At 42.2% G+C, this 13,525-nt stretch overlaps 1 protein-coding gene across 1 annotated transcript in view; it reads right to left on the bottom strand.

The window, feature by feature from the left end:
- ankrd50 (ankyrin repeat domain 50) overlaps positions 1 to 8,743 on the bottom strand; it is a 42,222-nt gene extending 33,479 nt beyond the window's left edge. Inside the window, exons 1-2 of the mRNA XM_054791714.1 lie at positions 8,450 to 8,743; positions 6,115 to 7,058 (exon numbers count right to left, since the gene is read on the bottom strand). Of these exons, the coding sequence (XP_054647689.1) occupies positions 6,115 to 6,635 (521 nt within the window). The 5' untranslated portion in view covers positions 6,636 to 7,058; positions 8,450 to 8,743. The remainder of the gene's footprint in view (positions 1 to 6,114; positions 7,059 to 8,449) is intronic.
- Positions 8,744 to 13,525: the final 4,782 nt, after the last annotated feature.

Here is a 13,525-nt window from a genome sequence, read left to right as displayed (position 1 = left end):
GTTTTTGTTGTGGTATAGTTGTTTAGATATTTGAGCTGTCACAAAAGCAAAAAAAAATTGTGTCAAAGTGAAAGTTATGCTTGAAATGTATCTTAAGTCCATACAAATGTCTATTTTTGACACACAAGTTTGTGGGGCAGGAACGTGTGGGTTTATACTTTGGCACAAAGCTAATGTTAGCTTCAAATAAGTCTTTCCATTGCGATGACGTCTTTTGCATAGCACTATTTCACACTTGCATCGACTTTGGACTTTTTTTTTTAGAAGCTTTCAGCAACCATCTCATCACTCCTACATGTGATGAGTTTGTACGCTATACTTCAAAGACAAGTCGGTCGTGTGGCAACGCAACGCTACAACAGCTGTGCAAATGTCTGCGCCACTGTGCAAAGCCTTGTAGGGCCTGTGTCAGCCGGAATGATGCGAAAATACTAGGCATTCACCCCGTACGTGAAATGGATCTTTGCATTTCTTTCACAGTGGGACTCGATGTAAGTTCAAGCTTTTTGTAGCAACTAATCACCTGGACACAAACGGATGAGTCAATAATCATTTCCTCCTTTGCAATCGCCAGTCTCCTTTTTTATTGACTGTGACGCCTTTTCATTCCGTTTTATTACGTTTGCTACACCTGTAGTCCGTGACGGCTTGTGAGTCAGCTGTGAATGACCCTAAACTGCGCAATCGTTCAATGCAATATAATCCACAGGCTCAGTGTTCTCATGGTGAGTGTGTGAGATAAAAAGGACATAGCTAAAATACAACGTTTCAAAGCGAAATGCCTCAAGTTGGGCGGGCTCGCAGGTTGCTCACGTGGGAAACGCAGCGGCCGGCTTGTACGGTGCGGACGTCAACCCGTGTCTGAACCAGTTGGACTGCATTAACACACAAGCGGCGATTACTATCAACAAATAAGACGTGTTTGTCATTGACTGGGCCAAAGAATTTGGCGGGGGGCCTCCTGCATGCACTCGCTAGATGAAAACCACAGCTGGACAGGGGGTTGGTGGAGGGGGGGGAGGGGGGGGGGGGGGAATGTGCATTTAACAAGTCACTTGACTAAATGCAACCCGTGTAACTTTGTGACTGAGCAGCCTTGGAAGCGCTCAGTCAAAACAAACGCACCCCTGGTGAATTTCTGTCCCCAAGGCCTGCAGTGTTGAGATAATGATAAAGTTTTACTCCCATCCATTTCCTTTTGGGTCAAATAGAAAGATCCCGCCACGCTGAAACCACTTTACCAGCAGCGAGACTGAGCAGGTTGTTTGTGTACAACAATCTCTGAGTTATGTGACTGCAGAGTTGAGGGTCATTGACGTGAGTTTGGAACAGAAAAACGGATACGACTCGTGTTGTTTTGGTCATTTGTTTACATGAATTCACACCCTGGAAGTGCAAACATATCAAAAAAGGGTTATGGAAAAGACTGTTGCTGTTGCTCAGTGGAGGCATGAAGGGGCATGTCACAACTAGGGATGCTCCAATCAATCGGCTACCGATCAGTATCGGCCAATTTCTGATCACCTGTGTGTCGTACTACTGCAGCCTGTAAGGATCCCTGCATGCAGTGTAGTGTGTTGGGTAAAGAATCATGTCTGATGTGTGGAACTTACCTCCCAACCACAAAAACTATCTCGCATGGGCTAGCATGTTAAAAAGCTTTAATTTGATATGCCATTTGAGGAACAAACACTTGACTGAGTGGTGAGTTTTCGAGGCCCACGGTGTCATCATCAGTCAAACGGCAGCTAACGCCGGACAACACTCTCCCGCATGTGCGTGACAGTCAGAAGGCTAAACAAATAACCTGAAAAATAATTCGCCGGCTGCTCTCTCACTTGGAGCCCACCGACGCACTGCCTGGAAGTCCTGCTCGAGCTCCACCAATGTACTCTCACATGCGTCTCATCCTCTGTACGTGTCACAAATGATATACAGTACATTGTCTTGAAAAAGTAAGTCAAATATGTTTTTGTCTAAATCAGGGGTGTCAAACTCGTGCCATGGAGGGCCGAGACACTGCAGGTTTTCTTTCCAGCCAGTCAAATAGCAGGTGATTTTAATGCTCAACACCTTCAGTTTGAGGGAAGGAGCTCATCAATTAAATCACCTGCTGAAGAAACTGGTTGGAGAGAAAACCTGCAGCGTCTCGGCCCTCCAGGGCACGAGTTTGACATGTGGTCTAAATGAAAGGGATTTTATAGTTCCTGTCTTCATATCATACAGCCAATAACAATAATAAATCATTTAATTTATTACTTATTTTATTTCCGAATAATTTATATTTTTTGGCCCCGGAATCGTACAAAAACCAAGGCAATTTTTCCCATTAGGAAATAACATCAATCCAAATCATCCGAAAACTGGGGTGTATAAAAATCGAGGATTGACTATGCGTCGAAACGCTAGACCAACGAAAGGTACTTCTTGACAAGCAACAACTAGGGCTGTCACAAGATCCCGTGTCACAAGATCTCACTAGATTAAAACGTGACAAGATTTGTCATTCAGAAAAAAATGGGCACTAGGCCTAAATTAATAAACCAATTAATCACACAATAAATGAAAATGAAGTGGATAATTTTGCCGGCCTTAATATATTGCCATGTGCATCCGTGTCTGTTTTCCTCATCTCTCGCCTCCAAACAGACAGGAACAGGGTCACTCTGTGCATTGGTTTTAGCACCTTGGCGCATTTGAAGTAATGGCAAAATTGCATCTTGTCTTGTAGACCCAATCTCGCGTCTCGTCTCGTGACACCTCTACATATTACACATTATTATTGTGTTTGTAAGTACTTTTTGCAGGTCTGCATGTGATCATTTTGACAGCGTTTCGTTCATGTGGAACTCTATGAGATCACAAAGGTTAGGGTTTTTTAATAAAATGCATAAACTTGTTGCTCGTTTTAAACAGCTAGGGCATAAAAAATAAAAAAAAAAACATTGTCAAAGTGGAATTTTCCCTGTTGTTACTGATCTCTACTCAAAAATATACTCCAGTCGTCCCTCACTATATTGCGGTTCGAATATCACTCCCTCACTCTGTTGCGGTTTTTAAAAAAATAATTAATAAATGATCGCTGTTTCGTTGTTGACTATGGCATATTATTAGTCCAAAAATATTGAAAGACTAGATAAATAGTATACAGTATTGTGGTCACTAAGCATCAGTAATGTTATGAGACGTGACGTTAGATGACATTACCTTTCACACTGCATGGAGACTGGCTACTGAGCCAGCAGAGCCCAGCCGACATGCCATGGCTGAGATCAAGTGGAAAAAAGGTTCTCTTCTCAATCTGTGTGGAAGTGGTACGTTTTGGGCTTCTCTGTCCTTCTTCCCCACTCAGTTTGAAGCTCTTTCTTAACTTTACAATAAGTAAATTGAAGAGGCTATCTAGTTAGTGCGACAGCTTGCTATGCTATCGGCGGCTGTTTGTTATGTCTAAGGTTGGGCATTGTTTGAATTTGAGCCATTCCGGTTCCTAACGATTCTCGATTCCGTTTGCATGGTTTAAACAAGGGCGTTAACCAAAGTTCTTGGAGGAAATGTCTAAATGTCTCCATAATTTTTTTAAATGAATGAATGAAACTTTTTATGAATTACTTTACTATGAATTTCTCACAGGGCTATTTTCAACCAATATAAATATCAAACCATTGAACTTTTAAAGTCTCTTTACATAGGAGTACACATTCTATTTTTGGAAACCCCATGTAAAAACAATGAGACCCATCCTGTTGTTTATGTGTTGGAGGTGATGCAGAATACACAAAGTGTAACTTAACCATGTTACTGAGTTCCTACTAACCTGCGTGCAGAATATCAAACAAGTACAGTGAATGGAGTAACACTTAAAGCAGGATCTGGTCAACTTCCTGGCTAAAGCTAGCATTAACATCAGGTAAAGTATACACAGTACACAGTTAGCTGGATATTTGGGTTGTCCACCGTGTTCGCAGTATAAAATATAATTTGTTTGCTGCTTCAGTGTTGGCATAAGATCGTCATTTATTGTTTTACTTGCCTGTCTGGTTGGAAGAAGTCCAGAGTAGCGCATCAAAAACGGTCACTCTGTACACCGTAAATCCGGAGGTGTTTAATCGCGTTAGTGGTGCACCCTCCTTTGCATGATATGATGGCGTTGCAAATGTTTCACGGTGTCGACTGTTCATTTTTTAGCAGAATTTCAGCCAAACTTTCCAGCGCCATCGCACAATGTCCACGGCTGAAATGGATGCACACAAACACTTCCTGCCGCTTCTTCTTCGTGTGTGTTTGCCGACTTCTTCTTCGTTGGTGTCATGCGGACATTTTTTTCCGGTCAAAGGGCTTGTCAACCATTGAACGTAGAACGTGAATGGTTGTTTGTCTATATGTGCCCTGCAATTGGCTGCCGACCAGTCCAGGGTGTACCCAGCCTCTCGCTGGAAGTCAGCTGGGATAGGCTCCAGCATACCTGCGACCCAAGTGAGCATAGAAGCGGCATAGAAGATGGATGGATGGGCCTGCTCACCCTTGCTCATAAACACCTGTTTGTTTTAAAAACCTGTAATACTGTAATGTCATCATTTCCAATTATGCAAATTAAACCATGCCCCCTTCCCTACCCCAAGCCAATGCCACAGATAGATTGTAGTCCTATGGGAAACACTGTATGCTGAACATTAAAAAAAAGAAACCAAACAAATGCTGTATTTTTTTTCTAGATTGTTCTTGTTTAAACAGGTTATTTTTGCGTTAACGTACCCTTGCAACCTGCAACCTGGGGGTCTCGAGTGCTAAAAAAAAACTGCTTTTGTTGCGCATCTTTAAGCTAACAGGACAGTCTGTGTGAAGACAGACGGCGTGCGGCGAGCAACCCGCAAACCACAAACTGGGTTCAGACTATTCTTGTCCCTTCAATAACCTGCTTTTTCTGTCGTGGCGGCGGGATGGGGGTGGGTTGGGGGGGGGGGGCAAACTGAAGTCGTCGGTAAACGGAGGGACTCGTGATTATGACCAGATGACAAGACCTTCCCCTGGAAAGAAGGTGTCAGGTGGAGAGGGACAGGGATGGGGGGAGGTAAAAAAAAGAGGCGTGTTGACTCCAGTGAGTGTTTAAAAAATGATTTACCTTGCTGACCTACTTTACGGCCTGCCTGTGTGCGTGTGTGATGAGATGGTGCAACAAGCGTCAGCAGATGGCCAGACAAGAAATGTGACTGTTCAGTGTTACACACACATACACACACACCACCCTGACCTACACTGTGTCGACAAGTCCTCTACATAAACTCATGCACAATCCTGCACAGAGGCTACTGTACGGGCCAGTAACCATTGCAATCCTGTTCAGGCAATCCACAAGTCGTTCAGGTCACCAACATCCGGGATCGTCGCACCCAGAATGCCACACCAACACAGGCGTGAGGTGAAGTGCGTAGAAACGCTGCTGAGGCGGAGCGATGCAATGGGTGTGAGCAGTAGTGAGAGTATAATTTTAAAAAAATAACTGGGGGAGGGGTGCATCAGGGTCAGGAGGTGGAAGGTGGAAGGGTCAGATTTTTATTTTTACCCAATTCCTAGATTTCCAACATGATCGCAAACCCTTTATGGTTATGATCGTTTATAAATACGTGGTAATACTTGTGAGACCTTGTGACACCCCTATGCATTCGTGATGAGTAGCTATACAATTGTGTGTGTTTAATAAGTGTGTGAGGCATATTTAGGGCTTAGACCTGGATTGTGTCACGAGTGAACAATGGCAATTGATGAGAGAAGGGGAGGGTTCTGAAGCTGAATCTAATCTAGCAATTACAAAAGTCACATTTATTGCAAATGTTGGGCTAGCAGGAGGGTTTGGAGGGGGAGGAGGGAGGCGTAAGTGAAAAATAGACATTTTTATGGACGTGTTATTTGCTCGCAGGTGTTATTGTTATAACACTGAGAAATACAAAACCCGAACCCATAATAAAAAACATGAAAGACATCAATTTACTCCAACAACCGTGAATCAGAAAGCCCAATAAATTGTCTTCCTACCTGATGATAAATAAAATAGATTAAAATCATTAGCCCAATCCTAATTAAGCCATGAACCATTTCGGGTCCCGACCGCGGCCTTACCTTTTGAAGGCCTCGGTGGGGTTCCTCTCGCACTCGCCGGGCTGCAGGGTGCCCTGCACGGCCGGATCGCGCACCTTCTCCTCGTAGCCCGGCACCAGCCCACCATGGCAGATCTGCGCCACCAGGCCGCGGATGAAGCCGGCGACGCACAGCGTGTCCGAGTCGTCCGCCCGGCAGAAGTGGAACGCCAGGCCCTGCTGATGCAGACCTCGCTGGGCTCCCGGGGCGGATGTGGGCCAGAGCAGCTCTGTGCACAGCGCCGTTTTCCCGCTACCGGGACCGCCGACCAGCAACACCCCCCAGGAGTTCCCACTTTTGGCCGAGCCTGATGTCACTGCGCCGCTGGGCCCCAGAGGAGGCTGCGGCTTACTGGGGGTGCTGCTCACCCCGCTGAGGTTGCCGCTTTTCTCCTGGAGGCAGTGCTGGATCTTGTGGAAAACCCATTCCCGGCAGTAAAAGCGTTTCCCCTGCAGCAAACTGGTTTGGGCCATCGTGCTCTGCTGGTTCCTCCGTCTCTTCATAAGGCTCCCATCTTGCTGCTGCTTACATCCTCACTTTGTGTGCCTGTGCATCCCGCCATCCGTGACTATTGTTAGCATTGTTCAGAAAGTGCGTGATTGGCCAAAAATGAGCGCTTAAGCAAAAAAGTGTGAGGAGAAGACCACTCCAGTGCCTTGCACAAGTATCTAGGTCAAAATAATAAAAACTGGGGCTCAAAATTGAGGCAAAAAAACAAGATTTTCCACCAACTTCTTCCAGCGTTTTCCCTCTGCGTGAACCGAGCGCTCCTTGTTGTTATTCCCGTGCTGCTTTAGCATGGCGCTGGCCGGGCATGGCACTCGCCGCATCCACTGACTGGCTGGAAGCAGTGGGAAGTGCTGACGTGGTTCCACAGATGCATTGCAAAAGATGTCAGCATTGGCGTCCCCTTTACTTAAACATGGCTGCAAAAAAACATTGAAACAAATACTTTGTTAGGACATTTGATGTGCCATTAGACATCTGGAGCCCCCGGACCCCCTTGTTCCTGTCAAACCTCTGACTGACAGACCTCATAGTAATCTAATGCTACTGTCATGAAGCGAAAGATAACACAACGAGAATGCTGACTCACCATCAGTGCGAGCATAGAGTTTGTTTCCCAGAGAGAAGATGATAATATCGTAATTTGAGGCGACAGGTGCAGCGTATTTTTACCATTCATTTTGCTGCTTGTTTTGGTCGTGATCGGCACCCAAATTCTGGTCTTAACACGAGCGATTGGATGGGAACGACAATGCCATTGTGGAAAGTTTTGGATAGTTCATTTCAACAACAAAACTTTTCATCCCACACATGACAACACGAAGGATTTGGTACATTACAACGGATATTTTAAAGCTTTCGAACATACTGCAAGCACTGTATCCCGGCCTCCTCCTTGCTTTGACTACATACACTACATCCCCACGTAACACGCACCAGTTGCAGTATGTTTATTGTCAGCTAATGATAGTGATTTGGCCAAAGTAGCTACTAACATTAGCTATCACTGAATGTATAGAAAATCATAATAACGATTGGTAACATTCATATCGTTACGTCCTACGTTTACATTCAAATTGACGTAGTATTCAAAAATACTAGAAAAAAGAACAAAAGGTGAGTGTCTATTGATTGTTTGCATTGCGTGTGAATGTGATTGGTTGGGGTTCACTGATCTAAGTGATGAGAAGGTTCAATGTATTGATCCCTTGCATGTTGTGCAGCAGTTTAAAGGTGACCGTTAAATGTGACGCATGCTGTTTAGTTGCTTGTCTCTTGCAACTCTTTGAATTCTTGGCAGTTTCTCTGTGACCCCCCCCCCAAAAAAAACACACGCGCGCGCGCGCACACACTTCTTGCTTCCTTCCTTCCTATGTGGCTTTAAATCCCAAACATCCGCACTCAGTGCAAAACCAAAATAGCCTGTTTGTGAACTTGGAAGGGGCATTTAAACGGCTAATAATGATGATTGCTAAGACTGAAAGTGTTGAAATAAAATGATTTGCATGAAGCTAGAGGCTGCTAGTACATACTGGACGGAGACTACAAAGCATTCATGCTTGCAAGTTAGTTGTAACCTTGCACTGAAGAGGGGAGAACAACACAAAGCTCATCCATTACACCTTCAGAGGCTTCATATTTTTTCTGGGGGGTGGGGGGACTAGCTAACAATTGCGCGCAATAATACATAAACACAAAAAGAAAGCAGCGGTGCAGATGTTCGATACCCGTCGCACGGCACACTTCAACTTCAACGAAGCCAGATGTGAGGACGGCAAAAAAAAAAAAACGAGAAACGATCGAGTCTCACCTCCTGCAGACGTCTTCCGCTGGGTTTTTGTCCCTAGTCGACACCCAGTCTGTCCATTCACAAACTTCAGCCTTTCGACCGTTGGGGCTGCGATTTTTTTTTCCTCCGAGCAAAGCAACGTCTTTCTTCCTTTCTTTCAATTTGATGTCTTTTCTTTTTTCTCTCTCTCTCTCGCCTCTCGTCGTCTTGTCGTCCAGGCGGTGCGGGCTCCTCCTGCTGCCCGACACACACACACCGCTGCCCGGCCAGCAGACTAACTGACTCCCCGCCTCCAAACACTCTAACATCTCACAGCACGAGACAGTCCGCCGCCAAGAATCCTGGGAGTTGTAGTTTTTACTTCCTGCCGACAGCTACGCCACAATAAAAGCATAAAGCCACGGTTGAATACAACACAGTACATTTTTACGCCGTGTAACTGCTGAAAACGCAAATATTGGCACACGCTGTTCAGTGAAGAGCGTGTGCGTGTATCTCCAGAATGTTTTTTTTAATCCACAAAGTATGAAGCTCTCGTGGAAACAGATTATATCTCAGTCTGTGTTTTTAATTTCGAAAGAAGAAAAACATTTGCAGATGTTATTTACTGGAGAAAGATCATACGCTAATCTTAAATACAAAAATTAAAAGCTAAACAGTGGTAAATTGTTGTGATAGCTATAAGTCAATGTTTTTCTTTTTTCATTGAAAGGAAAAGGGGAAAAGCAACTACATTAATATCCAGCTAGCTAGCAAGCTAGCATCACCATCCATCAGCATTGTCTGCTGGGTTATTTTGAAAATGTAATATATTGCTTTAGCTCGCTTTTCTCACATTTAACTCATTTTCTTCACTGTTGAGGTAGAAATTACTCTAAACTCTAAAATTACTCGAAACTCTAAACGCTAAATCTAAATGTTGAATGTAAATCTAAAAGTTAAAAATGAATATTCAACGTAAATGGTAAATGTAGATATGAAAATAAAAAATACATCTAAAAATAAATATAAATGTTAATCTGAATAGGAGTCTTAGATATACATTTTAACTATGAATGTTAAATCTAAATACACATAAAATCTAAATATAATTAAATATGAATGTTAAATTAAATTTGAAATTAAATGTTAAATCTTGAAATTGATAAATAAATATGCATTTAATATAAACTGATTTAATAGTGGCATTTAATTTTTTATTCATATTTAGCATTTAGATTTAACATTTATTTTAAGGTTTATATGCAATATTTATATTTGATAGATTTAACATTTAGATTTAGAAATTTAGATTTACCATTTAGACTCACCATAAAATTTCTACCCCAAATGTGAAGATTTTTTTTTTCTATTTAGCATTTAGATTTAATATTTCTGTTTATATTTAACATTTGTGTTTATGTTTAACATTTATTTGTAATATTTATACTGTATAGATGTATAGAACATTTATATTAAGAAATTAGGTTTAGATTTACCATTTAGATTCACCATTTAATTTCTACCTCAAATGTGAAAAAATGAGTTAAATATGAGAAAAGTGAGCTCTAGTTTACAAACAGCGCCCCCACGTGGTGTGTTTGTCAGAAAAATAAGAACACAGGTAACAGAGTAGGGGTGCATGTTTTGACACATTCAAAAGTTACTTTTACAAAAAAAAAAATACATATAGGCATGTGGAAAAAAAAAAAAAAACTTCGATAGAGATTTAGGATGACCGAATGATATAAAACTGAATTTTTTGGTGTACTGCTGACAAATATCCTTCAAAAGGGAGTACGCAGTTGCAGAAGTTTACAAAACCACAACAATAACATGTAAACATTTTAGCCAAACCCCAAACATAGCCATAAACATCCCAATAAAGTGTTATTATATGACTTTATTCAAGTCCAAACAAGTAAAAGCTATTCTGAAGATATATAATTGGTAATTGTGCTTGCTCATTTCGAGAAAAAAACATATTATTGGTGAATCTTCCAGTGCATATGTTTGTTTTTTTACCCCCACCTGGTTTTAATCCTTACTGTTTGTTCATTCAATCATGTAAATGCATTCCAGCAGTAGGGGGTGCATTTTAATGCGCTCCCTTTTGCCAGTTCTGAGCGCGCTCAGCAAAGCGCGGCACCTCTGCAGTCTGCCTCGCCGTTACCTCATGCCAGCATGGGCCAGCTTACCAGCACATTCCTCCCCGCAGGAAACGTGCAGAGCCGCGTATCGCTGCTTGTGCCCGCCTTTTCACGGCGTGCACAGAACACATAAGTGCTTCAAAGTCTCCCTTGCGTATGTGCATCACTTTTGATCATCATGAAAGAAAACCTCCTTCCTCATGGACCTCGTACCACCTGACCCGCCCCCAAGGTAGATGAGCCCGCCCCGTGTATGGCAGGCTTTGCTACACATCTTAACATAAAGCTCTGCCAACTGTCAGTCGGCTGGAAGATGTGGGGGCTATAAATGTGATCATTTTGTTTTTTTTCAGCGAATATGCTAACCGAGCATGTTGCTCTTAAAATGTGAGTGTAATGTTAGCACTTTAGCACTACATAGCTATGCTTGTGTCACTAACTTCATTTGTGATGGGTTTATGAATCTATAATAAACTGCTGAGGCGTACATTTCTGAACATTTTGCGTAACATCTTTTGTCACAACGGTTCCAACTCAGCCGTTGTGTGAAGCCTGAGAGGCTTATTTTACATGTGTAAAACATGTAAAATACATGTAGTTTACATGTGTACAACAATGCAAACCTGGCTTCGCTACACACCTGAAAATCAAGCTCTGCCAACTGTCAGGCAGCTACAAGATGTTGGCGCTATACATGTGAACTTTTAGTTTTTCTTAGGCGAGCCTAGCTCGACGTTGCTGTTAAAGTGTAATGTTAGCGCTTTAGCATCATGTAGCCATGCTTGTGTTGCTAACGTTTATGTCCTCCTGTCAATTTTGGACAGCAACTTATTTAAAAGCTTTAGTTTTTGACTGACATTGTCAGTTATTTGGTTGTCTAAATAGTAATTGTATACTTGGACCTGCAGTGTGTAAATAATTGTGTTAACCTGAGACGCACACCTTAGATCTTTTATTAATTGTTTTGTTGTTTGTTTGAATTTTCTGGTATTTCTGGTCCTTGTTTTTAGGATTTCCTTACCCAAAAGTGAAGCAACTTCAGTCTAAATGTAAATATTGCGGTAAACATTGTGTCCATACGTCCGGTAAATAATTGACTTCCTGGGTGACAGACGTGTGCACGTGCATACATGTTAGCGTCATGGCGGCCGGGCAACACGGCCATGGTGCGTCATGATAGAATGACTTCTAAGCAACGACAGGAACAAAATCAATGCTTGAGCAGGCACAGTGCTAATGTTGTGATCATAAACAATAGCTCCTAAAGCCGCGCAGCTCTTCGGTACCTGAGTGGAACATGATTGGTAATCACCAAACAACTCCGCAGTCTGCGTGTGTGCACGTGTGTGTGTGTTGAAGTCCAAAGAGCAGACTTCGTTCCCTGACGATAAGACATGACATGAAACCCGACGTGTTGATTATTACACATTTCAAAGAAATTATTGCTAGTAAAGTCATTGCTAAGCGCATAAAAAAGTCTATTTTTAACACACAGCTCGCTCCACCCCCTCCAAACTCTCCTGCTAGCGTGACGTGGACGTTCTCCGACTTCAGATCAACATTTGCAATGAAAGCGACCAGCAAGTGGGAAAACTCATGATCAGTGAAGCATAAAGACGTAAACATGCAAAAATTGCGAGCTTTTTTTTACATATATATATATATATATATATACATGCTGTACATTTTACCTGCATTTATAAATTAATAACTGACTTAGCGTGAATGAGATGTATTTGTTGCAGAAAAAAAATCACAAATTTTGGAGGAGAAAAATATTTGTAATTATTTGTATTTATTTATTTACAGTGTTCCCTTGTTTATCGTGGGGGATAGGTTCCCAAAATAGCCCGCAATAAGTGAAATCCGTAGCCAACTTCATTGTTTTACAATGATTATATATGTTTTAAGGCCTCACCATACACTTTATATACTTTCCTCAGACAAGCAATAACATTTTCTCACGTTTGTGTCTTGTTTAAAAACTCTAAAAAAAAGTTCAAACCTTCATTTGAATTTTAATAATCAACCTGAATGATCAACACAAGAAATGATTGAGTCACTCATGCATATTTCACTCCTGTGACCGTGCCTTCCCGTCCTGGCACTGTTCCGCTGTGCTGTAGCGTTTTTCTATCCTTGTTAAAGATTCACTTACAAGCTAGCAAGCAAGCTAGTGGTGACACAGGAGACATGGCAGGACGGCACGGAGGAGATCTACAGCCAATCAGGACGCAGAAAACAATGGGCGGTGCAGACAGACGAGAGAGGGAAGAGATCGACACTCAACTTCCCACAATGCAATTCTTCCTAAAGGGCCAGGCTCGGCCTGTAACAGCGTTCATTGCTGTAATACAATTTTAAAAAAGAAGCGCTAAAAAAAGGTCAACCGAGATAGAGTGAGGCAACATTCATTTTAGGGTTGTGAAAAATAACGTGTTGACGGTGAAAACTAATTGATTTCATTCCTTACGTGCATTTCTTTAGGGTAATTAACGCACGCGCACCAGAGCAAGCGCGCCTCTCTGTTACGACGGCAGGCGGGAGCACAGTGGAGCGTCCCCACGCGGTCACACAGAGTAGCTTGATTGACGTATTCAGTTCATTTGGAGCTGCTAATACATCCAAATGATATCTACTGTAATCCTGCGCTGTCATTTATCTTCATGTTCATTAAATACAGTAAAAATGGACATATTTCAGACATAGCTGCTAATTCATCATGAGGAATTAATTTAAAAACTGATTAATCTGATGGCAAATTTTAATCATCTGACAGCCTTAACTTAAAAAAAAATGTATTTAATAAAAAAAAGGTATTTTCTGTTATTATTTTTAAATACGCAGGGATCCTCTGCATATGAGACAAACAAATTCAGATGTTTCAAGCTTTCACTTGAAGTGGGGAAAAAAAGTATTGGATGGTTTTACCGTAGCGCAGTTAGCTCTCCTGAGGACGTTATATCAT

Source organism: Dunckerocampus dactyliophorus, chromosome 11 (genome assembly GCF_027744805.1).
Source record: "Dunckerocampus dactyliophorus isolate RoL2022-P2 chromosome 11, RoL_Ddac_1.1, whole genome shotgun sequence".
NCBI classification, from domain to species: Eukaryota; Metazoa; Chordata; class Actinopteri; order Syngnathiformes; family Syngnathidae; genus Dunckerocampus; species Dunckerocampus dactyliophorus.
The sequence above is the reverse complement of the archived record's forward strand: the minus strand, read 5'-3'. Positions and strand labels throughout refer to the sequence as shown.